This window comes from Furipterus horrens, unplaced genomic scaffold (genome assembly GCF_987537825.1).
Source record: "Furipterus horrens unplaced genomic scaffold, mFurHor1.1.pri manual_scaffold_3, whole genome shotgun sequence".
Classification (NCBI taxonomy): Eukaryota; Metazoa; Chordata; class Mammalia; order Chiroptera; family Furipteridae; genus Furipterus; species Furipterus horrens.
The window spans coordinates 70,584,244-70,609,941 of NW_028327173.1; the positions used below are offsets into that span (position 1 = coordinate 70,584,244).

The 25,698-nt window shown below is 36.2% G+C and overlaps 2 protein-coding genes across 3 annotated transcripts in view; one reads left to right on the forward strand and one right to left on the reverse strand.

Annotated features, from left to right (window-relative positions):
• Positions 1 to 14,892, reverse strand: part of GLMN (glomulin) — a 40,572-nt gene extending 25,680 nt beyond the window's left edge. The window contains exons 1-7 of one of the 2 annotated variants that reach the window (XM_090269732.1): positions 14,832 to 14,892; positions 13,897 to 13,973; positions 13,361 to 13,486; positions 10,542 to 10,658; positions 6,235 to 6,343; positions 4,935 to 5,175; positions 3,603 to 3,705 (exon numbers count right to left, since the gene is read on the reverse strand). In XM_090269732.1, the coding sequence (XP_090125858.1) occupies positions 3,603 to 3,705; positions 4,935 to 5,175; positions 6,235 to 6,343; positions 10,542 to 10,658; positions 13,361 to 13,486; positions 13,897 to 13,935 (735 nt within the window). In that variant the 5' untranslated portion in view covers positions 13,936 to 13,973; positions 14,832 to 14,892. Of the gene's footprint in view, positions 1 to 3,602; positions 3,706 to 4,934; positions 5,176 to 6,234; positions 6,344 to 10,541; positions 10,659 to 13,360; positions 13,487 to 13,896; positions 13,996 to 14,831 lie in introns of both variants that reach the window. The other variant, XM_090269733.1, reaches the window with a different exon arrangement.
• Positions 14,893 to 14,964: 72 nt separating this feature from the next.
• Positions 14,965 to 25,698, forward strand: part of RPAP2 (RNA polymerase II associated protein 2) — a 112,604-nt gene continuing 101,870 nt past the window's right edge. Inside the window, 6 exon segments of the mRNA XM_090268286.1 lie at positions 14,965 to 15,081; positions 15,814 to 15,859; positions 19,086 to 19,200; positions 20,738 to 20,836; positions 21,011 to 21,076; positions 24,318 to 24,406. Coding sequence (XP_090124412.1) covers positions 15,009 to 15,081; positions 15,814 to 15,859; positions 19,086 to 19,200; positions 20,738 to 20,836; positions 21,011 to 21,076; positions 24,318 to 24,406 — 488 coding nt within the window. The 5' untranslated portion in view covers positions 14,965 to 15,008.

Below are 25,698 nucleotides of genomic sequence, written 5' to 3' on the forward strand. Positions count from 1 at the left end.
AGGCCCGTGGATCTGTTTCCCCTCAATTACACTATTACATTCCTACTGCAAAGTTCTCTACTTGCATACCCATTCTCACCTTCTCTCCGGGTGTCCTTGGTCCTATGCCCAGCTGTCCGCTCTCCTCAAGCCACATTATTTCAGTTATCCCAGAACAAGTCTCTTTTCCCCTCTAATGGTTCCCACCTTTTCAGTCTATAAACATGATCAAGCCCCCCTATCTCCCCCATTACCTTCCTACCCTAAGCCCATGTCTTGTAACTGTTGCTTCTCCTCTTCCTTACTCTTCCAAACTCTTTTAAATAGTTTATATTAGTCATCTCCTTTTTAATGCACTCCTTTATCCACTCTGCTGATTTTTGTTTCTAATACTCCATTCAAACTGTTCTTGCTGAGATTACCAATGCAATCTTACTTCCTACCTCCAATGGATGCTTTTCAACTCTTACTTTACAGACTCGCTCCGCTGCACTTAACAGCGTCAATCACTTCCCTCTTCCTGAAACCCTGCTACCCCAGATTGTCTTATTTCTACTATACTCTTCTCCGCTGCTCCCTTTGGTGGGCTCTTCTTAAGTGCTGTAGGGTTCAGTCCTCAGCCCCGTTTCTCTTCTCACATTGATCTGCCTCTTTAGGTGATCTCATTTACTCTTAATCAAAATTTATTCCTTAAAAACTTGCTCTCCCTGGGTATTATATATTAAGAAATTATCATTAATCTTGTTAGGTGTCATAATGACATTGTGGTTATGTTTTTTAAAAAGTTCTTACCAGTTAGAGAAGCATACTTAAAAGAGTTATGGATATAATGATAAATCTAGGACTTGCTCTAAAATACCACAGCAGGCCCTGACTGGTGTGGCTCAGCTGGGTGGGCATTGTCCTGCAAAGCGGGAACGTCACCAGTTTGATTCCTGGCCAGGGCAAAATCCCAGTTGGGGCGCTTTCGAGAGGCAACTGATCAATGTTTCTCTTTCACATCGATGTTTCTCTGCCTCTTTCTCCCTCCCTTCCCCTTCCTCTAAAAATAAATAAAATCTTTAAAATAATACTACAGCAAAAAAGAGCGAGAATAAAACAAGATTGGCAAAATGTCAGTAATTGTTAAAAGCTGAGTAATGAGTACATGAGGGTACATTACACTGTTCTTTCTACTTTCCTGAATGTTTTAGAATTTCCATAATAAAAAACATGTTTTGAAAGCACAAAATCCCCCTGCTCCTTGCTCTGTATTCTCTATTTCAATTATTGATATCTGCATCTGTGCAGTTTCCCAAGCAAAAAACTTATCCACGACTCAACCTTTTTGCTATGCTTCTAAATTGAATCAACCGATTTTTAAAAATTTTACTTACTATAAAGGTCCCAAATCTGCCTGCTCCTCTTCATCTCCACCACCATACTCAGGCTCTCATCATTCTTACTTAAATCCAAAGACACGTAACTGGTCTCCCTACTTTCAATCTTATCTCAGTTAAGTTTATCCTCCATTAAAGTGATGAATCTAAAACACAATTTGATTACAAAATTGCCAGACTTAAAATCCTTTATTTTTTTAACAAGATTTTTATTTAAAATCCTTCAACTGTTTCCAACTTTCATAGCCATCTCTCAAAATTGGGTACATATATATGATGGTGTTTATACTGTATCCCGGAGAATATACAGTACTCTAGCACAGGCACCAATGAAGAGGCCCACACGCTTATGTGCTCCTGGGGAAATCCCTCCCCTCCTCTCCCTCATCGCCTCCTCACTATTATCTTAACCATCAGCATAACCTCACTAAACTATGCATCCCTATTATATCAGTCACCAATCATCTCTCATCCTCAGAATCCAGTCACCCTAAAAGTCTGGCATCTCCTAACTTTTTCTCCTACCCCTCCTCAAATTTCAGATACCCTTTAATCATGGCCAGTGGAACTCACTGTCATTAACAAAATCCATTCTTCTCTCAAGAATCTTTCACTTCTTTTACTCTAAATGAAATCGAGTTGTCTGAAAACAACTGTTTTCTCTGCAACCCTCTCAAAGGGTTGATATTTTTCATCCATATCCATTGTACCACTGCGCCTAAGACAAAAATTCCCGTTCTCATTGCTGCTTCTACACTATTCTCCCCTCTCCTCTCTAAAATCCCTCAGCTCTGAAAGTCACTGCATGTGAATATATTACCTCTACTCCCCTCTGTTGCAGTCACCAGCAGACCTAATAGTCACTCCATTAACTGGCTTTTTGACATTACTTTTATAATTCTGTGTGACTTACATGTACAATCAAAGATCTTCTAATACCCTGGAATCTCAGGCATCCTGACTGTTTTCAGTTCACTCCTTTTAGTAACCTAACTCCAACACCTTGTGAATCACACCAGAACCTACAATCTAGTGATTCTATCATCTTTTCACTGTGTCTCACATTTAGTATGTCCTAACTTCTCCCCTTACTGAGCTTAAATCCTACTGTCCATCATTAGGCATTCCCTTGCATACACACTCAATGCTCTCGCTTCTCCCTTGATTTGTACTGTAGAACTCACACAGTTCTCAAAACGCTGACCTAATTAAATCCAACTTTCCACCTACAATGCACCTGCATATGGGCAGATGAACATGGTAAAGAAAACCAACAGCCACAATTACAGCTCTAACTTGAAATTCATGACTATCAATCTCAAGTACCTATTTTTCTATGCTTCAGATTAATTCCCTAATATAAGATCCCAGTACATTTAAAAATACTCTTGATTCATAAAGACAAGTTGCTTTTAAAATGAAATTTACTGCCCTGACCAAGTAGCTCAGTTGGTTAATGTCGTTCCAATACGCCAAGGTTGTGGGTTCAGTCCCCAGTAAGAGCATATACAAGAATCAACCAATGAAAGCATAAATAAGTGGAAAAACAAATCAATGTTTCTCTCTCTCTCTCTCAATCACTCAATAAAATAAAATTTACTTATTTCTTTAGTTTTTTGGAAAATATTTATCATAACCCTTAAAAGTAAGGATATTCTTTCGCATAGAAATCCCCACTTCTAGTAATTTACTTTAATAATTAAAGAAATATGCAAAGAAGCTGTGTCAAATAAAAGAATTTAAAAAAGAAAAGAAATGTGCAAAGATATGGTTAACAAGATTCTATCACAGACCTAGTTAAAAAAGAACACTGAAATATTTTACAATAATGAAAAAATGTTAAAAATCAATGTGTTGAACTTACATGGCCCAGATTAAATACATTATGCTAATACAATGAAATACTATTTAACCAATGGAGAAGCATTCATAATATGTTAAGAGAAACAAAATAGATAACAAAAAAGTACTTATGATAGAATTTTTACAAAAAAATTATATATTATATAAATGTTTATTTATGACTATAAAAGCCAAAAAATATATCTGGAGGATGTTAATATTATTTATATTTGGGTAATAAAATTATTGTTATTTTATTTTTATCTGTGTTCTACAAAAACTACATATTGCTTCATTAATAAATCTATCAACTTACATGCACAAATGTAGTACATGAGAATAGAGCAGGACAAAATTTTAGATTTTGGAAGATTTATAAAAGATTAAATTAGCTGTACTTACTATTATTTCAGATGCAAAACACCTTAAAGGATCATTTTCAGCTTCTTCAGACTGTTCAGGGAATTGTGCTGTCAGCAAAGGGCATTTCAAGCTTTTGAAACAACTAAGGTATAAGAAATGGGTAACTATGAAGATAGCACTTCCTAACTATAAAGTAGCTAGTTATATAAACATAGTCAAGTTAATTTTACATGAAAAATAACATAAGCACCAACAACTTATTAATGGCTTGTCAAGTTGGTGATGTCAGAATCCTTCTTACTAGTAATGGGAAGAGTATGAGAACACCTTGCTAGACTCAATGTGTTAAGATTCAGTTCTGTTTCTAGACTATTCCAATGGATACTGAATGTTCGTCTGAGGACCAGTACCAGTTCGTGATGTAATTTTTGTTAACTCAAGGAGAAATAGGGACAATGTTGTAATTTTTTCATAAAGCTGTATTTATTTAGAAAATCAGACTATTCTGTGATTAAGCCTTTCCTATTCCTTTAATTAAAATATCTTTTCTTTCATGAAACAATGGGTTTTATAAATAATAAAAAATACATTTTAATGTCCTAACCTGACAGAGTAGAAAGCTAACAGCAGTTTTAGTCTCTAAAATTTTTAAAGTAAAATTATTGATCCATGTAATTCCACAATCTACAGCACTGTTTAATAGAAATATAATGCAAGCTCCATATATAATTTAAAATTTTTTAGCAGTCATATTTAAAAAGTAGTAAGAAACAAGAGAAATTTAAATGATTTACTTTATTAACCTAATATATCTGAAATATTATTTCAACAAATTATCAGTATAAAAATTGAGGTATTTTACTATATTTTAACAAGTCTCCAAAATGCAAGTGTATTTTCCACTTAGAGCACATCTTAATTTGGACTAGCCATGTGTCACTGAAAATCATGTTGAACAGTGCATACCCTGGAGTGAATGCTATGGGGCACTCCACTACTGTTTCTGTAGCCCAGGCAGACGTTCAGCTGTCTGGTGCTTTAAAGGGAGAGTTAAAATACAATTTCCCCACAGAAAGACCAGATCCTTTGAGCTACATCTATCTATTTTCCCAGCTTCCATTATTCATTTACTATGATGAGTAAAGGCAATTCATAGAAGAATATAAAGTAAATTAAACAAATGGAGTTTGGGTTTTAATTTTTAAAATATCAATACCTCATTAAATGCCCATGTTACATCAACTGAACCCTATATTCTTTGAAAATTGAAAATTTGAAACTAGATTTATATTTCTATTACAAAGAAATATAAAATAACTGAATTATCAATTACTTAAGTCCATTGTGAAATGTTCTTAAAAATATACTTACAATTTCAGTAATTCATCCTTCAATTTTTCATTTTCCAGTGAGTTTTCTTTGTCATCAGTGACTTCTTCCACAAAAGGCTTAGTGAACTCTATCAAGGCCTTGCAACACTGACAAAGGCCATAGTCATCTGTTTGTATTTGTTCTTTTGAGTACGGAACAGGAAGAAGAGACAGCTGACTCCAAATGGTAGACAATGCCAATCCAACTGAATATGCCTTGTTGCTGTGAAGTTTCTGTATCACTAAAGCGGACACCAAGTTGTTATCTGAGGTAGCCTCATCAAACACAGTAAACACCAGAGAAGAAGTTCAGTTACTGTAGAATTATAACACACTCTTTTTTCATATTTTAACAACTCTGGAATCAGGATGATATATGGTAGCTTAATTGGCAGTGGGGTTTCCCCCCCTTTCTTAGAGGTGCAGAAAACAATGGAGCACCTTACCAATTATGGCACTTTACAACAGACTCCATGAAATCTTCTTTAAGTATGTTCACAACAGGTTACATACTTAAGACAGATACACTTTTTCCATATATTTTGGTAGTTGTAAGTATAAAATAAGAGAAAGAGTCTTATCAACTTAAAGTACTATAAAAATGGGAGACTGAATATTTCTAGAAGACGGAATATATCAAGTGGTATAAAGCTGCTGGGCATTCAGATTTAAAATAAGTTTACTCTAGTTTCTGATTCTGGGCCCTTAGATCAGACTCTGAAATTACATGTAGGTCATAAAATTAGAAAGTGGTCTCTTGCCATGGATAAATACTGTCTGCCTTGGTTGCTAAGGTCTATGACTTACCAATACTGTTACAGCACTCAGCCAGGAAGCCTTTTCTTTCCACACCTATTGTTTCATTCTTCAGCAGCACTTTTGCTGTTCTCAACCCTAACCTCCCAATGTTGAGGATGAGCAATGCCCTGTCCAATACTGTTCTTAACCAAGACACAGGACTACCACAATGCTATCAGACTGAGTATTGCAGACACCACAGAGACAGTCTTTTAAATATGTTTACAGAGAAAATTCCAGGACATAAGTTGCCGTTAAGAAGGTTAGGCAAAAAACTATATGTTACAACACAGCAGAAGAAAAACAGCATGACATTCAACAAAATACATACTAGGTACCCACTGAGTCAGGGTTCAAACTGGAGTTGCTATTACTAGTTTAAGTAGAGTGCTCAATAATTAATCATAAACTTTACTTTGGTATATTGTTGACATTGGGGGTAAGGGAACATCAAGGCAGTTACAAGAAAATAAAAAAAAATTAGATATCAAAATAATCATTACCTGTTTGTAATGGCTGAAGTAAAAGAAGAATAATTTGGGATATCTGTTTTCCAGAGGGCTCTTCAATCAGTTCAAGCAAACCCAACAATAATTCTTTTGGATTACATAACTATAAAAATATTCACAATTGAACCTGTTTAATACAAGTTGCATTTAAAGCCACGATTACTATTTTTAAAAGAAGTCATATAATTATTTTTGCTTAACAGTAAAATAACTCACACAATTGTTAAAAAATATATAATAGCAAAACCGAATCTGTGATTGTCAAATCACTGTAAAATTAAAAGGAAGCACCCTGGCCAGTGTCGCACAGCTGGTTGGAGGGTCATCCCATAAAGCAAAAGGTCGCAGGTTCAATTCCCAGTCAAGGCACATGCCTATGTTGCGGGTTCAGTCCCTGGTGGGGGTGCATAAGAGTGGCAACCGATTGATGTTTCTCTCCCGCATTGATGTTTCTCTCCCACTCTCTCCCTCCCTTACCCTCTCTAAATTCAACAAGCATCTCCTTGGGAGAGAATTGAAAAAAGTAAAATAAAAACAAGAAAAAGTTAAAGAAAATGGGAAGGGAGAGTCTGATCACCAGAGCTGAGGTTTCCTTAGAGCAGTGGTTCTCAACCTTCCTAATGCCGCGACCCTTTAATACAGTTCCTCATGTCGTGGTGATCCCCAACCATAAAATTATTTTCGTTGCTACTTCATAACTGTAATTTTGCTACTGTTATGAATCATAATGTAAATATCTGATATGTAGGATATATTTTCATTGTTACAAATTGAACATAATTAAAGCATAGTGATTAATCACAAAAACAATATGTAATTATATATGTGTTTTCCGATGGTCTTAGGCGACCACTGTGAAAAGGTCGTTTGACCCCCAAAGGGGTCACAACCTACATGTTGAGAACCGCTGCCTTAGAGCTTTCCTTGTGTCCTTTGAAGGCTGCCTTGGGTTCTCAGAGCTCCCAGCAAGTGGATCTTTTTATTTCATTGTCATGGTATTTAGATAAATGCAGTCTCCTTTGTCCTTCTTGAACAGATAAAACTTTGCACTGCCTTCTGAATGTCCACGTGTTATTACCTCACTTGCCTTGTTTTTTAAAAACCCTTCATAGTTAATAACTACTATGTAGATGGTGTTCTCTCTTTCCAAGTATATATTTGTGTTTATTTGTACTGATCTCTAAATAAATTTTTACCATTTTTTAATTATATTCTATTGATTATGCTATTACAATTGTCCCAATTTTTCCCCTTTGATCCCTCCACTCAGCACCCCCCACTCCCTCAGGCAATCCCCACACCATTGTTCATGTCCATGGGTCCTGTGTACAAGTTCTTTGGCTACTCCCTTTCCTATACTATTCTTAACATCTCCCTGTCTATTTTGTACCTACTAATTATGCTTCCTAATCTCTGCACCATTTCCCCCTTTCTACCCTTTTGCACTACCAGCTGATAACCCTCCAAATGATCTCTATATCTATGATTCTGTTCCTGTTCCGGTTGTTTGCTTAGTTTGTTTTTTAGATTCAGTGGTTAATAGGTGGGAGTTTTTTGTTATTTTAATGTTCACAATTTTGATCTTCTTTTTCTAAACTAAGTCCCTTTAACAATAATGACTTGATAATGATGAATTTCTTTAGCTTTACTTTGCCGGGGAAACACCTTATCTGCCCTTCATTCTAAATGATAGCTTTGCTGGGTAAAGCAGTATTGGCTGTAGGTCCCAGCTTTTCATGACTTAAAAGTATTTCTTGCCAGTCTCTTCTGGCCTGCAAAGTTGCTTTTGAAAAATCAACTGACAGTCTTATGGGAACTCCCCTGTAGGTAACTCTCTGTTTTCCTCTTGCTTCTTCTAAGATTCTCTCTTTAACTTTTAGCATTTTAAATATGATGTGTCTTGGAGTGGGCGTCTTTACATCCATCTTGTCTGGAACTCTCTGTGCTTCCTGTACTTACACATCTATTGCCTTCACCAAATTAGGGAAGTTTTCTTCCATTATTTCTTCAAATAGATTTCCAATTTCTTGCTTTCTCTTATTCTTCTGGCACCCCAAGAATGCAAATGTTAGACCTCTTAAACTTGTCCCAGAGGCTGCTTACACTATCCTCTTTATTTTTCTTTTTCCTTCTTGTTGTTCTGATTGCTTGTTTTTTTGCTTCCTTATATTCCAAATCATTGATTTACCACCTTTATTCACTCTATTGTTGTTTCCCTGTAAACTGTTCTTTATTTCAATTAGTGTAGCCTTCATTTCTGACTGGATCATTTTTATGCTTTTGAGGTCCTCACTAAGTTCCTTGAGCATCCTTATACCCAGTGTTTTGACTCTGCCTCAGATAGATTGCTTATCCCCATTTCATTTAGCTCTCTTTCTGGAGGTCTGATCTGTCCTTTCTTTTGGGCCATGTTTCTTTCTCTCTTTGTTTTGGCAGCCTCCCTGTGTTTGTTTCCATGTACTGGGTAGAGCTGCTTTGACTCCATGCCTTGGTAGTATGGCTTAATGTAGTAGGTATCCTGTAGGGTCCAATAGCACAATATCCCCTAATACTCAAGCTGAGTACTCAAGTTGTGCCCTTTGTATGGGCTAAGTATACCCTCCTCTTGTAGTTGAGCCCTGGTTGCTGTTGGCTGGTAAATGGGAGGGATTTACCCAGGCCAGTCAGTTACAAGGACTGGCTGTGACTATTGACTACCAACCTCTGCCCTCTGTGGAGGGTCAGCTGTGTAGGGGCAGGGTGGTGGTGCCCCCACTTCGTCTGTAGCTATGCAATGGGTGCACAGGCCTTGAGGTTTTCTGGGTGGTGCTGGCCAAGGTCAGTCCCCATGTCTTGTGGGGGCCACCCTTCCTGAGCTATAGAGCAATCCAAGATGGCTGTTACTTGTGCTGGGCTTGGAGATTCCCAGATGAAGCCAAGCTGTGAACCTAGGCTGGTTGCTGCCAGTGCCTGGCCTGCGGCCAAGTTAGCAAGAGGTGCAGGGGTTGGAGGCTCACTGAGGCCCGCTGTTGCTCCTTTGAAAGGATTTAGGAAGTTGTAAGCTTGAATTAAGACCAGCCATTCATATGGAAAAGGTACTGTTAACAGCTGTAAGTTGGGTGGGGCAGAGCCTTGGGGGACCTCCAGGGCAGGCAAACAGCATTAGCCAGGTTGATAAGAGTCAGAAATGGCTCTGCCTGCTGGTTGTACGGCTCTGCCCCCCTTTCTGTCTGGGAGAAAGCTATCCCCCAGCTCTTGCCTGAAGCCAGCTCTTCAGTTCCTTACTGTATGTGTACTTTTCAAGCTGCTACCCCAAGAGCTGGAGCTCAGAGGGAGTGAGTGTAAGTAAGTTTATGTGTAGGTTAAGAGGAACTGCTTGAGACTCCAGCAGTTTCTCCCACCAACTCAATCCCTGCTGGCTTTTGCAGTCAGAAATCATGGGGACTTATCTTCCTGGCATTGGTACCCTGGGCTGGGGTGCCTGGTGTGGGGCTGGGACTCCTCTCTCCAGAGATATCTTTATCCACCACACGTGGGTGAGGGACCAGCCCATTCCACATCTGCGCCCCTCCTACCAGTCTGGATGGATGTGGTTTCTTTAATTCCGTAGTTGTCAGACTTCCATTCAACTCGAGTTCTGCCAGGTCTGAGTAATGGTTATTCTAGAATTTAGTTGTACTTTTGATGTATTTGTGGGAGGTGGCGAGCCGTGTTTACTTATGCAGCCATCTTGATGGGAGGTCCTAAATAAATTCTTATAAAGTCATTTTTTTCAGATTTGTATTTCTTGATCATCACTTTTGACTTATATTTCTGTTAACCTTTTACCAACAGCCGCTTTCTAAAGTTGCCAGTCACACCTAATCTATTCCTTATTTCTATTTTCACTGTGATAACTTGTATTTTAGGTTTTTCATATTCTTTTAGGGAACATAGCACAGAGCGAAGAGTACTGAGATTTGATTCTAGTTCCTACATTGCCAAAAGATCAGTGTGGCCTTGAACTACCTCTCTGAACTTCAAATTCCACATATATACAATAATCTACTTATTAAAAATAGACCTTCTTATGTTTCTCCTCAGAGATTCAGAATTAGTGGGTCTTTGATGAGGTTAGACAACTCTCATAACTAGAAAATTTGGGGAAACTGAAATGGACTTGCCCATCTAATTAATGAGGTTGCACCTGCTTTCAAATAGTTCTCTCCTGTATTCATGAACAAAAAGCTTTCTCATCAAAAACAAAACAAGCATTAAACATTAAAGGAAATTATAAAATACTGATGTGCATTGTAACAGAAAACTTAGTTTTGTTAACTTACCTTTATCAATAAGTCAAGCACCAGCAAATATTTTCTTTTATCATCTTCCTTATTATTCCATAAAAGGCATCGAACAACCGGACCAACAAGATTCCAGCCCATATTCTTGATGATGACCTATAATAACATTTTCAGAGTAAAGCAAATTCTGCCATCTATTGAACTCTCACAGCAAGTTTTCTTGGAGGAGCTTAGAATTCTCTCTAAATATTATATTATACAATTTATGTCTCATGTATAGATCCTGTCTTCCTTAGAATTTAAGATCTACAGGGGAAATGATTTTTGCTCCCAGGATCTAGAGTAGGACCTGTCACAAAATAGTTATTCCATAAATACAGGTTGAAAGATGTCTGTTACTTTCAAGTATATTTGATATTCACAGGTTTGATATTCTGTTCTATTTTATTCCATTTTTTGTGTGGCTTGAACTTTAATATTTAGGTCTTTACTAATCAGGCATTTCTGTTATACAGTTAATATTTTTCAAAATTACTATTTATTCCACTATTACTTATTAAATAAGCCTATACTCGCTTTTAAAAACTTTAGTTCCTGTGAGACTACTTTCCCAACTAAGCATTTCTTTCCCCTTCTACCCTACAAGTGAGTCTCTGAAAATAATTAATCATTAAAAGAAATTCTAGATATGAATAAGATTTTGTGTATCTGAGGTAAAAAAAAGTAATTCTGATGAAATATTTTACAAATATATTCTCAACTACAAGGTATCCAGTCATTATGTAAATAGTGAAGAGTTATGAGGAAGGGAAATAAATACTGACTACCCATAAGCTACAACTTAATATTAATAACCTTACAGGGTAAGATTATTATCTCTGACAGATGAGAATGCCAGACTTTAGAGATTATTGACATGCCCAATGTCCAACAACTAGCATGTGGTAGAGCCAGGATTTGCATATATCTATCTAGTTCCAAAGCTCATGTTTTTCCCACTATACTCATGGTTTTAAATGGGGCAATTTATGTAGCAATGTCTGGAGACATGTTTGATTGTCATCAATGGGGGTAGATTGCTATAAAACATCAATAGTGCCAATGTTGAGAAACCTTACATTATAGTGTCTTAGGATAAACCATTCATGACTTTTTTTTTTTAATTTTTACATAAAGCAGATTAACAGTACCCCTTGATCAATCTTGACTATGTCACCTGGCAAGAAAATTAAGTTGTAGTCAGTTTTAAATAGTCTCATCAATATCTGAACCTTTGAATTTAGCAGACCACACATTACAAAGGTGATTCTCAAGCTATAAAGACTAAGCAAGCCTTACTATGCTTAAATCTATCACAATCACCTAATCTCAAATAGTCATGCACAAATCTATATCTTAATCTCCTATTTTTCTCCTGAGCTCCAAACAACTTTTCAATTGCCTGCTGCACCCTAAACTCAACATTTCTAAAATAAACTTATTTGTTTTCCTTCAGGGAACTTTCTTCTTTTTAGGTTGCCTTTTTCTGTTTGGGATATACTATTCTCTCAGGGGCCATCTTTTTCGCCTCACTCTCTCTCACCTTCACTATCAATGAGTCCCTTCTAGTCAACTCCAAAGCTTTTTTTTTTGCAAGTGCTACAAGGTGCTAACCAAAGGCAGAACAGAGTTGTTAAGAGCTCTGAAACCAGGCTGCACAGGTCTGAATCTTGGATTTCACATAAAAGCTGAGTTACTTTTGGGCAAGTCACTTACCATTCAGCGACTGTTTCCCTAACTACAAAATGAATTTAATAATAGTACAATGAGTTAATAGAAGTAAAGCACTTAAGGTAGCATCTGGCACATAATAGATACTCAATAATTATTAGCTATTATTAATTTTATTATTATTAGCTAAAGGTAAGGTACTTTCAAAGGTTAGCCTCTGAGAATGCAATTGGGGAAAAATCACGGAGTCAAGAAAAACATTAAATTTACTTTATTTTGGGCTACAACAGTACCATAAACACATCAGAAATAAACGTTTTAAATAAAATATCCTAATTATTCTAAGAGATTTTTTTATAAAAAAAGAGATAAGTAAGCCCTTTAAACTACTAAGAGGCTCTAAAAGCAGTATGTGATTAAAAAGCTTTAGGACTCTCCCAAATACAATCAATGTGCCCTGGATAATCACAGGTCAGGAGCATGACTAGATTATGATAGCAAGAAAGAAACTGCTGTATAAAAAAAGAGCATTATAAATGAAAAAAAAAAAAGTGTGTCTTCCCTTGTGCTAAAAGTGAAGCCCAAACACAAAACTTGGCAGTGTTGCTAACACTGTGTCCAAGGAAAAGGATCTCAGAAAGATCCTTTCCCATTGCGGAGAATGAGTTCTCATATAATTGTAGCTATATGACATTGGTCAGCTCTCCCTATCAAAATATTATCTTACTTGATATTTGGTTTTCTATATACATCTGGCTGAAGGAACAGAATGTGCTGATCACCAAAAGAGAATATCTAGTCTGCCTGATATTTATGTTTCTCAATGTAAATTAGTGATCCAATTGCCACTCTTGGTCCTTAACCAGAACTAATTCCTGCTCTTTGAAAGCACTTTAATTATACTTCAACTATAGCACTTATTTCAGTTATTCTACTTTATTGCTAGTTGTTTACATGTTTATCTCTTCCACCAGACTGTGAGTACCTTAAAGTATATGAGTAGTCCTAATTCTTTTGTCTTCCACTTTGCTACTGTAAAAATTTAAGTTGATTCTTAACGTGTGATGAATAAATGAATAGATGAATAATAGTATCATGGCTACTCTACCCAGTAAAGACTGAAAAGTATGCACAAAGATCATAATTACCTTATTCTTTTCATTTTGAATAATTTCTAACAGCTGGTCTATGTGCCCTTCATCTATACATTTTTGGCCTGCTAACTGAAATAAGCCAAAATCTTCTTCTTTAAAGTCTTGCTCTTCTAGGGTTTGCTGGCAAAACAAAATAAACAAAAACAGAACACGTTTAGACAAATAAAATTTCAAGAACTACTTGATTTATTAGATCTTAAATTCTAGGTGAATTGCACATTAGCATATGTATGAAAATTAAGATTAGCCTAATAAATACTTTAATAAATGATCTTGAAATCCACTGTGTTAAAGAATTCTTTAAGGATCAGTATTAAAAATTTTAAAGGTTACTTAAATGAGTATGTCACACGGGAAATAATCCAACCTGCTTTCCTGCCCTCATGCTATTTATTCATAGATCAACAAAAGAGCAAGGATTAAAGAAGATAAACAATTTGAGTGACCACAAATATAATTAAAAATAATCGGTGCCTTCCCCATATTTTGAAAGGTATTTAATGTTATTAAAAGAGGAAAAAATTACTTACACATCTCTTTATTATGGACTGAAGTTCTTCCACAGCCATTCCTCGTTATTTCTCTTAAGTTTTAATGCTGAAATGTACTAATATAATGCACGCTGTTAACTATCAGAGATATTACATTGAAGTATTAAATGTTATTTTTCACTCTGATGAATTGTTAGTAAATACAATAAAGAAAAGTTTTAAAGCTGAAATGTTTTTACTGAAAGTAAGTAGTATGTTGGCCTAAGAAAATTAAAATCTTTAAAAAACAACAGCAACAACAAAAAGCCTCCTCTTGTATCTTTTAGGTCTTCTTAAGCATAGTGTTCCTTAGTGTAGCTTTCTTAGTGGAAGACCTAACTGAAAAAAGAATCCTCTAGAGCACTCCTAAGAGGATTGCGAACATGAACTATGCAAAGTGCATTACAAGGGCGAACTATTTCATTTCTGAGAACATTTTCGAAAGGCGGGCCTGAAATCCGTTCCAACAAAGAGGCAGATTTTCATATTTCAGTGTCCCACTTGACAAAATTGAAGTCAACACAACTCACCCGGGGTGGTGAAAGCTCAGATGCCCTCCACCTCAAGTGTGACCTGGGCAGTGCCCTTAAGAGATGCAGTCACCAAAATAAGCCAGTCAGTGAACTCAACCGGCGGCCCTCGGGGTAGCCGCGTCCCGTTCCCGCAGCGCACCGTTTCTCCCGGCGTGAAAGCCCGGCCCCAGCCCTACAGCGCGGGTCCGCCGGGTCCTCATGGCAGAGAGCTCTACGGCGGCTAAACCCCAGCGCGCGTGCGGGCGGCAACCTAGGGCAGCCATTTCTCCCGATTCCAGCTCGCCTAGGCGTTCGGGCCCCCCCCACCTCGGCGGGCCTAATACACCCACGGCGCCGCATCTTTGCGGCTCAAGGTCTGCCGATAGCTCCGGCAGCCAGAGACCTCCCTAGGCACTCACTTACCAGCCGGGCGTGTGGCCTCCTCCGCGCGGTCCTCTACCTACCGGCCGCGCAGGCAGCTATCCGGGCCCCGCCCCTGTCGGCCCCGCCCCTCCCAGCCCCGCCTCGCGCCACGCTAGGGGAGGCGGGGCCTCGGGGAGAGACGCCTGGGTCAGTCCCGACCCTCTGACGACGCTGCCTATGGCTGAATCTGCCCGGCTGTCTTCGGCCCGCCAAAAGGCCCGGGCTCCCCGCGCTTCGCGAAAGGCTTCAGGTAGGCAGAAGGGCCTCTTCCCACGTTAGGACCCTGAGAACGAGCCCCTACAGAGCTCCAGACTGAGGTACGCGAGGCGCTCCCGAAAGGCTGCCCCTGGGAGAAGGCCGAGAGCGCCCCTCCGTCGTCCCGCGCCTTCTGGGAAAGCCCTCCCGCCGGACCCCCAACTTGACACTAGCGTTCTAGGATTGTCCCCGGAATGGGCTGTACTCCTGTCTCTGAGGGAGATGGCATTACAGGTCCTGGGACCCTAGAGCTGGGGTCGCCAGTGTGGGCAAGTGACCGGGGCAGCGTGGGCAGATCGTGTGCACCTGCCCTTGAACCCAGGTGGGACTGGCCCTCCTTCCAGTCGAACTTGCTTTGGTGGCCCTGAGGTATCGGAGAACCTCCTCCCCTCTTACCCGGGAATGAGTATTTGGGAGATGAGGAGAAAGTACCCCTAAAAGTAATCACATCTCAGATTTTCAGGAGTGCTTAGCTCTGCAACTATGTTTCAAAAGAAAATTCCCCCCAGAGACACATGTTGACCAGGAACACTTCGGGAATTACTAATTTACAAGAATGAACTGGATTCCCATTCCATTTCACTTGACTTATACACAGGATTGGAAATGGAATATGTAGGAAAGAAGAAAAGATGGTATAGTTTATTTGGACAGAGCTCTGACCTGTAACCTAGTGTATTTGGGTAAAACTTGACCTATTGTTATTTGCTTTTGTTTTTAATTTTAGGTACTAAACAGACAAGTACCTTAAAACAAGAAGATGCTTCTAAAAGGTATGAGAACTATTTGGACAACTGCATCCGCTTGGCTGAACCATTTTTAAAAACAATAATGGGTGCTACCATAAAGAAAATTATTATGAGAAGGAGAAGATCTGGGAAGCACTATAAATTCTCACAGACTATTACATCCCCCTACTCCATGCTTTAAGAAAAGCAAAATCAGACACTTTTAGGTGCTTGGTGAAGGTATGAGTATCTGTAAAAAGGTGTCAATGGGAATAAACATTCCTGAAATAACCACGTACTACTTTTCCACCTTTTTGGATACTCTCTTCTTTTTTTGCTTTATATGCCAGAGAGTACAAGAAATGTTTTCTGTTCTTTGTTTACATTATGACTATATTTATAGCAGAAAGTTGTCCTGTCTCTTGACTTCTCCTACAATGGCAAGATTTAGCTTTTATCACAAAAAGTTTCTAAAATAGTAGTCCATGAGTATGAATAGAATATGTATCTATGATATTTTATAAAGTATTAACTTTGGCCTTAAATTACTCATTTTTTTCAAAAATTATTTACTTAGTGTAAGATATGCCAGACCTGTTAGGCCCTGAGGATATAATTTTGAACAGAAATAGACATAGTTCCTATCCAGTGGAACAGAGATATACCAATTACATTATCACAAATAAATACATAATTACAAATTATGTTAAGCGCTATAAAGGAGGAGGAACTCATACCCAGAGTCTAATTACCTGGAGGTTGGCAGGAAAGGTTGTGGGTTTTCAGGGAAGGGCTTCTCAGAAAGTAATTAAGCTGAGACCTAAAGGCTAGGTAGGCATTAACCAGACAGAGAGGAGAAAGAGAACTCCAGCCAGAGGTGGCAGGATGTGTGACCAGGTTTGGTCATTTAAGAAAAGATGCCCAGGGTGGTGTACAGCATGCTGAACAAGGGAAGAAAGGAGCATAGGACAAGTTTAGGAAAACAGGATTCCATTTATATAGTACCTGGCTGTGGTGAGAAACGTAGATTTTCTACATGCAAATGGGAAAACTTTAATAAAGTAATGGGATTTAAGTTTAAAGGTTTTAAGATGTTAGGGATGGTGATCACCTGGGATGGAGAAATTGGATGGATTTGAGATCTGTTTTGGAGGATACAGGCATATCTCAGAGATGTTGCGGTTCAGTTCCCATCCACTGCAATAAAGGAAGTAATCTTTTTGTTGGTGGAGTTTTGCCTTCAATTTGTAAAAAAAAAAACACAACATCTGTCAAGTGCAATAAAGTGAAGTGCAATAAAATGAGGAATGCCTATATTTCCCTGTGGAACAGCATGATTATACTGACTTCTCTTTTAGAAATATTATGACTCTTCAACACTGATCTGACCACAAACCTGAGGAAATTTTATTTTGAGCACTACAGTTTGAAGAATGTAGATAAGCTGAAATGTATTTTGAGCAAATCGTCCAAAATGATGAAATAATTAAAAATCCATGTGGGTAACCAAATAGTTACTGAGGGAAGTGGTCCTTTATAAATTTATTCCAACTGCAAACTACTTCTACATTCAATCCAGGTGAATACTTTTAAGCCAGAAATTAAAGAACTTTGCAAAAGTATAAAAAAATTCCACTCTTCATACTAAATTTTTTATTAAAAAGTAGGTTAGCATGTAATGGGTATATTATTAATAAATAAATGCTTTAAAGTTTTCTCACCTTTAATCATAATATGGTCAATATTGGCAGATATAATTTATGTAAGCAAAAGCTCTAATTTTAAAAATGTAGAGGAATGCTGAGACCAAAAAGCTTGAGAACCACTGCAGTATCCATGCTACCTGTTGTTATTTCTGACAGAGGCAGCTGTGAGACTTGGCTTTCCGTGGGAAGCAGCTGTAGGCACACATCAGTTAAGAGGAGTGTGGCTGTTACTGCACGTTGAAATCGTTAACGATTAAATCAGCAATTCCTAACGTAGATTGTGTACTGATCTTAGTACATGATATAGCTTTTATTGGTAGGCAGCAAAAAAATAAATAAAATTTTTCATAAAGCTAAATGTAGTCAGTATAAAGAACTGTCTTTTAATCTGAGTTCATGTTTTTAATACTTTTATGATGTAACCATGGCCTTTATGAAATGATGGGAGAACAGGTGTTAGCTGTAAATTTATTCTTGTTTTAATGTCCTTCTTTGTTCCTAGTTGGCAATCCCGGTTAGTGCTACAAATTGTTTTGTAAAACATATTGCTCCAGGCAAGGAATTGGACTCTAAAGTTTTGAAGGTAGGGAGAGAAGTGGAGTACATTCTAGATCCAAATATGAGAGCCAAGTCAAGGTCCTGGAGGCCAGCAAAGTTTGTTCTTCTAGTAGGCAAGTAGAGAAAAGGAGCAAATCTATCACCAACATAATTGGTATCTTTGGTCCTGTAGCTGGGATTCTCAATCCTGTTACACACTAGGATTATCTAGAGCACTTTGAAGAAAACAGCCAGGCCCCATCCTCTGAGATTCTGAGCCTGCAGTGGGACCTGGGCATAGTATCTTTTTGAAAAATCTCATCAGATGATTCTAACAGCAGCTAGAATTGAGAACCAGTGCCCTAGGGCCATTGTTGGATCTGATAGCCTATACTTCTTTGTTCCATAACGGCAAGCAAAGGCTAACAGAGTACCATTGGTGCCAGGATTAGGACCAGCCTTCCTAGGAAGATTGCTGTTTTCCTAAACCATAGTCATATCAGTATAATTATTTAATAAGACTTTACAACAAAAAATAAGTAAACACTTCTTTGCAAATATGACTCTCCTGTCAGTCTGGGCCATCTGTTAACTTCTGAGACTTGACACAAGTAAATTTTTCTAACAGCCAAAATTATATTTTTCCTCTCTGATCTCTTCTTACAAGTATTTTGGAGGAAAACCTTCCTTTTTAGGCACACACAAAAGTAGTAGAGTATAAACTCTTAACTGAAAAAATATTTTATCCCCCCTTTTTATTTTCCTGTAGGATTCTCTTAAGTTATATTTTTGTTCTCTGGGTTCTGGAAATCAAACAATCTAGTTATTGTGGCTGACTTTCTATGTGTACAGTACCGCAAGTAGTTTGTTTCCTTTTTGAAAAATATTGGATCAAAAGTAACAGCAATAAAAATATAAATTTAAGAGGCAAAAGAGTAAGCTGTTAGTGTTGTATTTTAAAACAGAAAATTGGCTAAGATAAAACGTATAATATCTTTTAAATTTAAAATTTTTTTTTTTAATTTTAGGAAAGCAGAACTAGAAGAGATTGTGAGAAGGAAGATTAAGTTTGAGAGAAAAGCTCTACATATTGTTGAACAGCTTTTAGAAGAGAATATTACAGAAGAATTCTTAAAAGAGTGTGTATGTATTCACAAACTTTTACTTTTCTAGTAGAAAATCTTTAAAAAGAAAATCTTTAAATCTGTGCAACATGAAACTTACTTGCATTATTGAAATCTTTGAATCTGTTCTCAGTCACCATGTGCAGGTAACATGCTATATAATCCGTGCATTTTAAAATGGTCATTTATGCATTTCTTGTATAATGACTTCAAATGCACTAATGAAAAATTACAGCCCTCAGTAGTGGTTTTAACCAGTCTGCTTATCTCACTTGATTTTCTTCGTTTGCATGAATGATCCCAATGTTATTTTCCATATTCTGTATGTTGTCTTATTTCAGTAACAAGATTATTTTTGTTAATTTAATTCTATTAATTTGGATATTTTTTTAAATAAGAATTGAAATTTTTTTTTTTAAGTTACTGACTTTAGAAAGAGAGGGAGGAAGGGAGAGAGAAAAACACTGATTTGTTGTTTCACTAATTTATTTGGTCATCAGCTGATTCTTTATGTACGCTGACTGGGGATTCAACCTGAAATCTTGGCATATCAGGGTGATGCTCTAAGCAATGGAGCGACCTGGCCAGGGCTGGATATTTTAAAAACCTCAGATGTAGATCCTTTATGATTTAACAAATAATGAGAAAATATAATCTGCATTTTTTTTTCTTAAACAGCTGTATTACATTACAATTTTGAATAGAAATTTCTATTATATCTTTATAATTGTCAAGAGAAGAAATGGAAAATTCAAACTCAGGGCTTTTATTGCAAAAGTATTCTTAGTGTGGCTCAGAGATTTTTCTAAACAAGAGGAATATAAATATAGTATGTAAATTGATATAGGTAACTGCATCAGAATCTGCATTCTGCATAATATGATGATGACTAAAGACAAGCATAAACCAGAAGTGCTTCATTTGAAACAAGTACCTCATAGCACTCGCAATAAAAAGTTTTCAGTCCCTTCAAAAATAGAAAAACTTCTTCAAAAATAATCTCAAGAAGTGGAATTATTTGAACAGGAAGATGTCAGTGGGAAAAAATTGGTGTTAGCTTATAACTATCACTTCACCTTTCTCCTGTACAGTTTTTTCAGAAGCTGGAAGATTTTGCACAAAAATTTATACAGAAGTTACAGCGACCTTTGTTACACTTTGTTTTTTAAGATTGTGCTTTAAAAATAGGTAAAAAATTATATCTTATTATATTACATGGTTTATTTTTTTGAATAATACTTTAAAAAATAATACTATCAGTATTACACCATTTATTTCTTCTGCCTCGGAATTATTTCAGAAACTGTATAATCTACAAAGATGCATAGTCTACTGTGGTGGAAGTTTATTTGTTTTTGTTCTTTTTAAATAATTACTAACATTTTTTGAGTACTTACTATGTGTCAAGAGTACTTTTCTAAGTTCTCTTTGTATTTTTCTCTGATTCTAACATCGAACCTATGTGATAGGTACTGTCATCACTGTGTTTTCAGATGAGATCTAAATAAACTTTTTCCAGTAATCTGGGTGGGGATGTCCCTTTTATGTCATTACAGGGAAAGTTTATCACACCTGCTCACTACAGCGATGTCGTGGATGAACGTTCTATTATCAAGCTCTGTGGTTATCCCTTATGTCACAACAAGCTTGGAATTGTAAGTAATTTTTTAAAATATAGACCTTTAGTTTTTATATATAACAAAATACTTTGTAGAAAGAACAAGTGAAACTGAGGTCATGAACTGATGTCATGATATATAGATAACTTGTACCATAAGTTCATGTTTATTACTTGAATTCTTTTGTAAGCTGTACTTTCTTTTCTTTAGGTACCAAAACAGAAATATAAAATTTCTACCAAAACCAACAAAGTCTATGATATTACTGAAAGAAAGGTAAGTTTAAAGTTTACTTTCAATTTGGCAGTTAATTTTTAATATTATACTAAATGGAAATCTAAAAATAACCTTAAATTCTTGCCTTTTAGAAAATAGTCACATTAGAAATTTTTTTATTTGTAAATATTTTATTCAAGATGTTTTAAAACACTCTTTACTTATGCTTTAATACTTCAACATTTAAAAACTAAGTGTTTATTGGCACAAATTCAGGTAACTAAATCATGGAGCAGAATAAAGAAGATGAAACAGACTCACCACATACGTGGACACTTGATATATGACGATGGGAATCTATAGATTAGTGGAGAAAGGATGGATTACAGTAGACCCTCTCTATATTGCGGTTCACTTATTGAGGCCTCACTGTTATCGCAGGATTTTTAAAGATATTATATTTAATTATTTATCGCAGATTTTTTGCTATATCGTGGGATTTTGTAGTACTGTATACGTATGTTGTTAAAGTTATGTAGCTTTAAGAGTAGAATAAATGTAAGGTTCATACTTCGCGGGGGGGGCAGTCTAGAACATAATACTCATGATAAGTGAGAGAATACTGTATTCAATAAATAATACTGGCACAATTAGTTGTACATATGTAAAAAATGAAAATTCACCTCTGTCTCAATGTACACAGAAAGATCAATTTTAGATTAATGGGGGATGTAAGTGTAAAAGACAAACCTTTTCAAAGATAGTATGGGGGAATATCTTTGTAAACTTGGACGAGAGAGAACTCTTAAATACGATAAACTGTAGACTGTAGAAGAAAAATTGATAAATTTTCCTACATTAAAATTAATGTTTGCTTCTTAGAAGTTTCCAAAACAGAGTGAAAAGATAATCCCCAAATCAGAAGGAGTTATATTACTGCCATATTTGACTACAGATTCATAACCAAAAAATAGATCTATAACCTAACAGAAAAATTTTATAAAAGAAACTTGAATGACTAATGAATGTATGAAAATGTGCTCAACATTAATCAGGAAAATAGCAAATAAAAACGCATTGAGTTGTTTTCACAGCCCTCAAATTAACCAAATTATAAAAATCTGAGAGTATTAGTAACTCTGTATTCTGCTGGACAAATAAAAATTGGTACAACCTGTTTGAAAACTGTTTGGCATTATCTAGTAAAGCCAAATGTGCATATTGTTTATGATCAATTATTTGCTGGATCTCTAAAGGAAATTCTTGCTTGTATGCACAAGGATGTATGTATATGAATGTTCTTAATTATATAAATAATATATATGCATAAAATGAGGTATTGACCCCTAAAAACTTAAAAAGAAAGGAAATTCTGACACTTTCTACAACATGGATGAAATTTAAAGACATGCTAAGTGAAATAAGCTGGCGCAAAAGGACAAATACATGATTCCACTTAGGTAACTAGTGTAGTCAAATTTATAGAGTCAAAAAGTAGAATAGTGGTTGTCAAAGGAGGCAGAAATGGAGAGGTATTGTTTAATGGGTGCAGAGTTTTGGTTTTGCAAGATGAAGAGAGCTCTGGTAGTGGATGGTAGTTGATGGGTGCACAACAGTGAGAAGATACCTAATGCCATTGAACTATACACTTAAAAATGATTAAGATGGTAAATTTTACATATTTGACCACATTTAAGAATTTTAATAATTGTTTAAAAAGGTTCATAGTAACACTGTAGTGATAGCAAAAAAACCCAACTTAGTTGTCCATCAACATTAAATAAAGGGTAGAGTACTTACACAATGGGATGTACAGTAATACAGTACTCCCTCACTTACCGTGGGTATTCTGTTTTAGACCCCCCCCCCCCCGTGATAGGTATAAATCTGCGAAGTAGAAACCTTACATTTATTTTAGTATTTTTATATATTTAAGGCTTTATAAACCCTTCCCACACACTTATAAGCCATTCCCAGTCCCTTATTAACCTTTTCCACACTTTTATAAACACTACTTATGTTCTTAAACATATTCTACACTCTTAAACCTATGTAACTAACAACATACATATACAGTACCACAAAATCCCGCAATATAGGGAAAAATCTGCGATAAATAATTAAATATAATATTTTAAAAAATCCCGCCATACAGTAAGGCTGCAATAAGTGAACCATGATATAGAGAGGGACTACTGTACACAGTTTCAATGAATAAGCTGCAACTTCATGAATTAATCTTAAAAAACATAATGTGGAACAAGAATATATAACAATGTGATTCCATTTAGGCAAAGTTTAAATGTAGGCAAAAATGAGTGATAGATTTTATAAGACTATACGAGGCCTGTCCAGAAAAAGTCCAGCCATCGTTAGTATCACAAGAATTGTTTGTGTGACATTGATGTAACTTGGCAGCCAAGGAAAGTGGAATGGAATACACATTTGTGAATAATGATGACTTCACTGTACTAATCAGTGGAGGGCGATAGATACAGCTGACTGAGCATGTATACTGTGTGGCTGTTGCATTCAAAATGACTGAGCAAGTAGAGCAATAAATCTGCATCACATTTTGCTTTAAACTTGAACATTCCTCTGTGGAAACTATTTGGATAATTCAGAAGGCTGCAGCTATGGGCAACTGGTGATTGGCAGCTTCATCATGACAATGAGCTTGCTTATGCATCATGTCTCGTGCAGAGTTTTTTGTGAAACGTCAAATCACCCAGGTGATTCAGCCCCCCTACAGCCCAGATTTGGTGCCCTGTGGCTTACGGCTTTTCCCAAACTAAAATCACCTTTGAAAGGGAAGAGATTTCAGCCTCTTGATGAGATTTAGGAAAATATGACGGGACAGCTGATGGCAATTGGGAGAACTGTGTGAGGTCCCAAGGTGCCTACTTTGAAGGGTACTGAGGCATCATTGTCCTATGTACAATGTATCTTGTGTCTTCTTCAATAAATGTCTCCATTTTTCATATCACATGGCTGGATACCTTCTTGACAGACCTCATATACATATATGTGTGTGTGTATATATATGTAGCAAAACTAAAAGCAAGGAAATTAGTAACAAAATGTATGACAGTAATTACCTCTTGAGAATGCGGGGCTTGATGCCATCAAGGAGGGTCTCATAGACGCCTTCAAAAGTACTACATCTTATTCTTTACATTTTGTGGTAGACTCATGGGTCTCATTCTTTTCTTTGAACCATATATTTATGTTTTATACTCTCTGTTGTATATGTATTGTGTTTCACAATTTTAAAAAAATAGTTAAAAAAATTTTTTTTCAGTGTTTTTGCAGCAATTTATGTTATCAAGCATCTAAGTTTTTTGAAGCACAAATTCCTAAATCTCCAGTATGGGTTCGAGAAGAAGAAAGGTAATTTAAATCATTATATATATATTTGTTCATATAGTCTAAAAATTTCTTTCTGGTTTTTGAGGTATACAGAGAATAGGTCTAGTCATCTTTGGAATGTTACCACTGTGTACATTTTAATTGTGGGGAAATGGTTATATTTTAAGCATAGCTGTTAGGATTTTTTACTTAAAAGTCAGAAAATACATACAGATGTTATTTGTTTGTTTTCGCTTTACTCACAAAACTTGAACTTAGCTCACTGCTAGAGCAGTTATTTCCTTTTTTTTTTAAAAGACTTAATTGATTCTATTCATTGATTCATGAATTAAGTAGCAACCCATCTAGTGAATAGAAAATTGCTCTCAGCCAGTTATTTCTTTTGATATTTCTGTTAATATAATAGTCCTGGAGTAAGAATGTTAGATTTTCTCATTATTAGGAAACTATGCACTAAGATTAAAGTTTAGGTTACTAATTTGTTAAATCTGTGTTAAAAACCAGTACAATGTTTTATAATTTAAAGAATCACAATTGAGAGTTATTTTTAGGGAAAAAAATAGTAAATTTATAGACATTTTTGGGATTTTGCCTCTGGGAACTATTTGAACATTTACAACATTTTAGTAGTTGCCAAATTTGAGAGAAAATTTATTATTGCAGGACAAATGGCATAATCATGTAAAAACAGTAACAAAAATTATTGTTATATAATTAAACTATATTTTTTATAAATACCAAACAAAGGCTTAAATTAATGAGATAATGTACCAAATAATTCATGTTTGGTAGAGAATATTGTAACAACACAAGGCAAAGTTATTTGTAGGAAAATAGGATCTGTGCTAAATAAATCAGTAAGTCAATGACATAAATGTACCGAGACACAGGTTGATGAAAGATCTTTTCTTTCCCTATAAAAACAAAATGACTCAAGTCTTATCTGATACACAGTGTAATATGATGCTACTGTACGTTCAACTAGCATCACTGCACTGATGACAGCATCTTTGTTAATAAACACCTTTGCCTGATGATTCATTCCGTTGTGGTTTAAAATATGTAAAACATATATGGCCTTTGTTATTTGCATTAAATATAAAGGAGACTAAATTGATATTTATCCTATCTAACTTTCTTGTTTGGAGGATAAAAGATTGTGAGAGCACCTTTTAAACTTACTCTTTTCCCCTTAATATTTCCTATACCAGAGTTGCCCATCGCTGCCTCACTGCCACATATTCCATTTTGCACTGTTAAAACCAGTGTTGCTTGACATCATCCTTAACTTTGCTTCAGAGTTATCTTCTCTG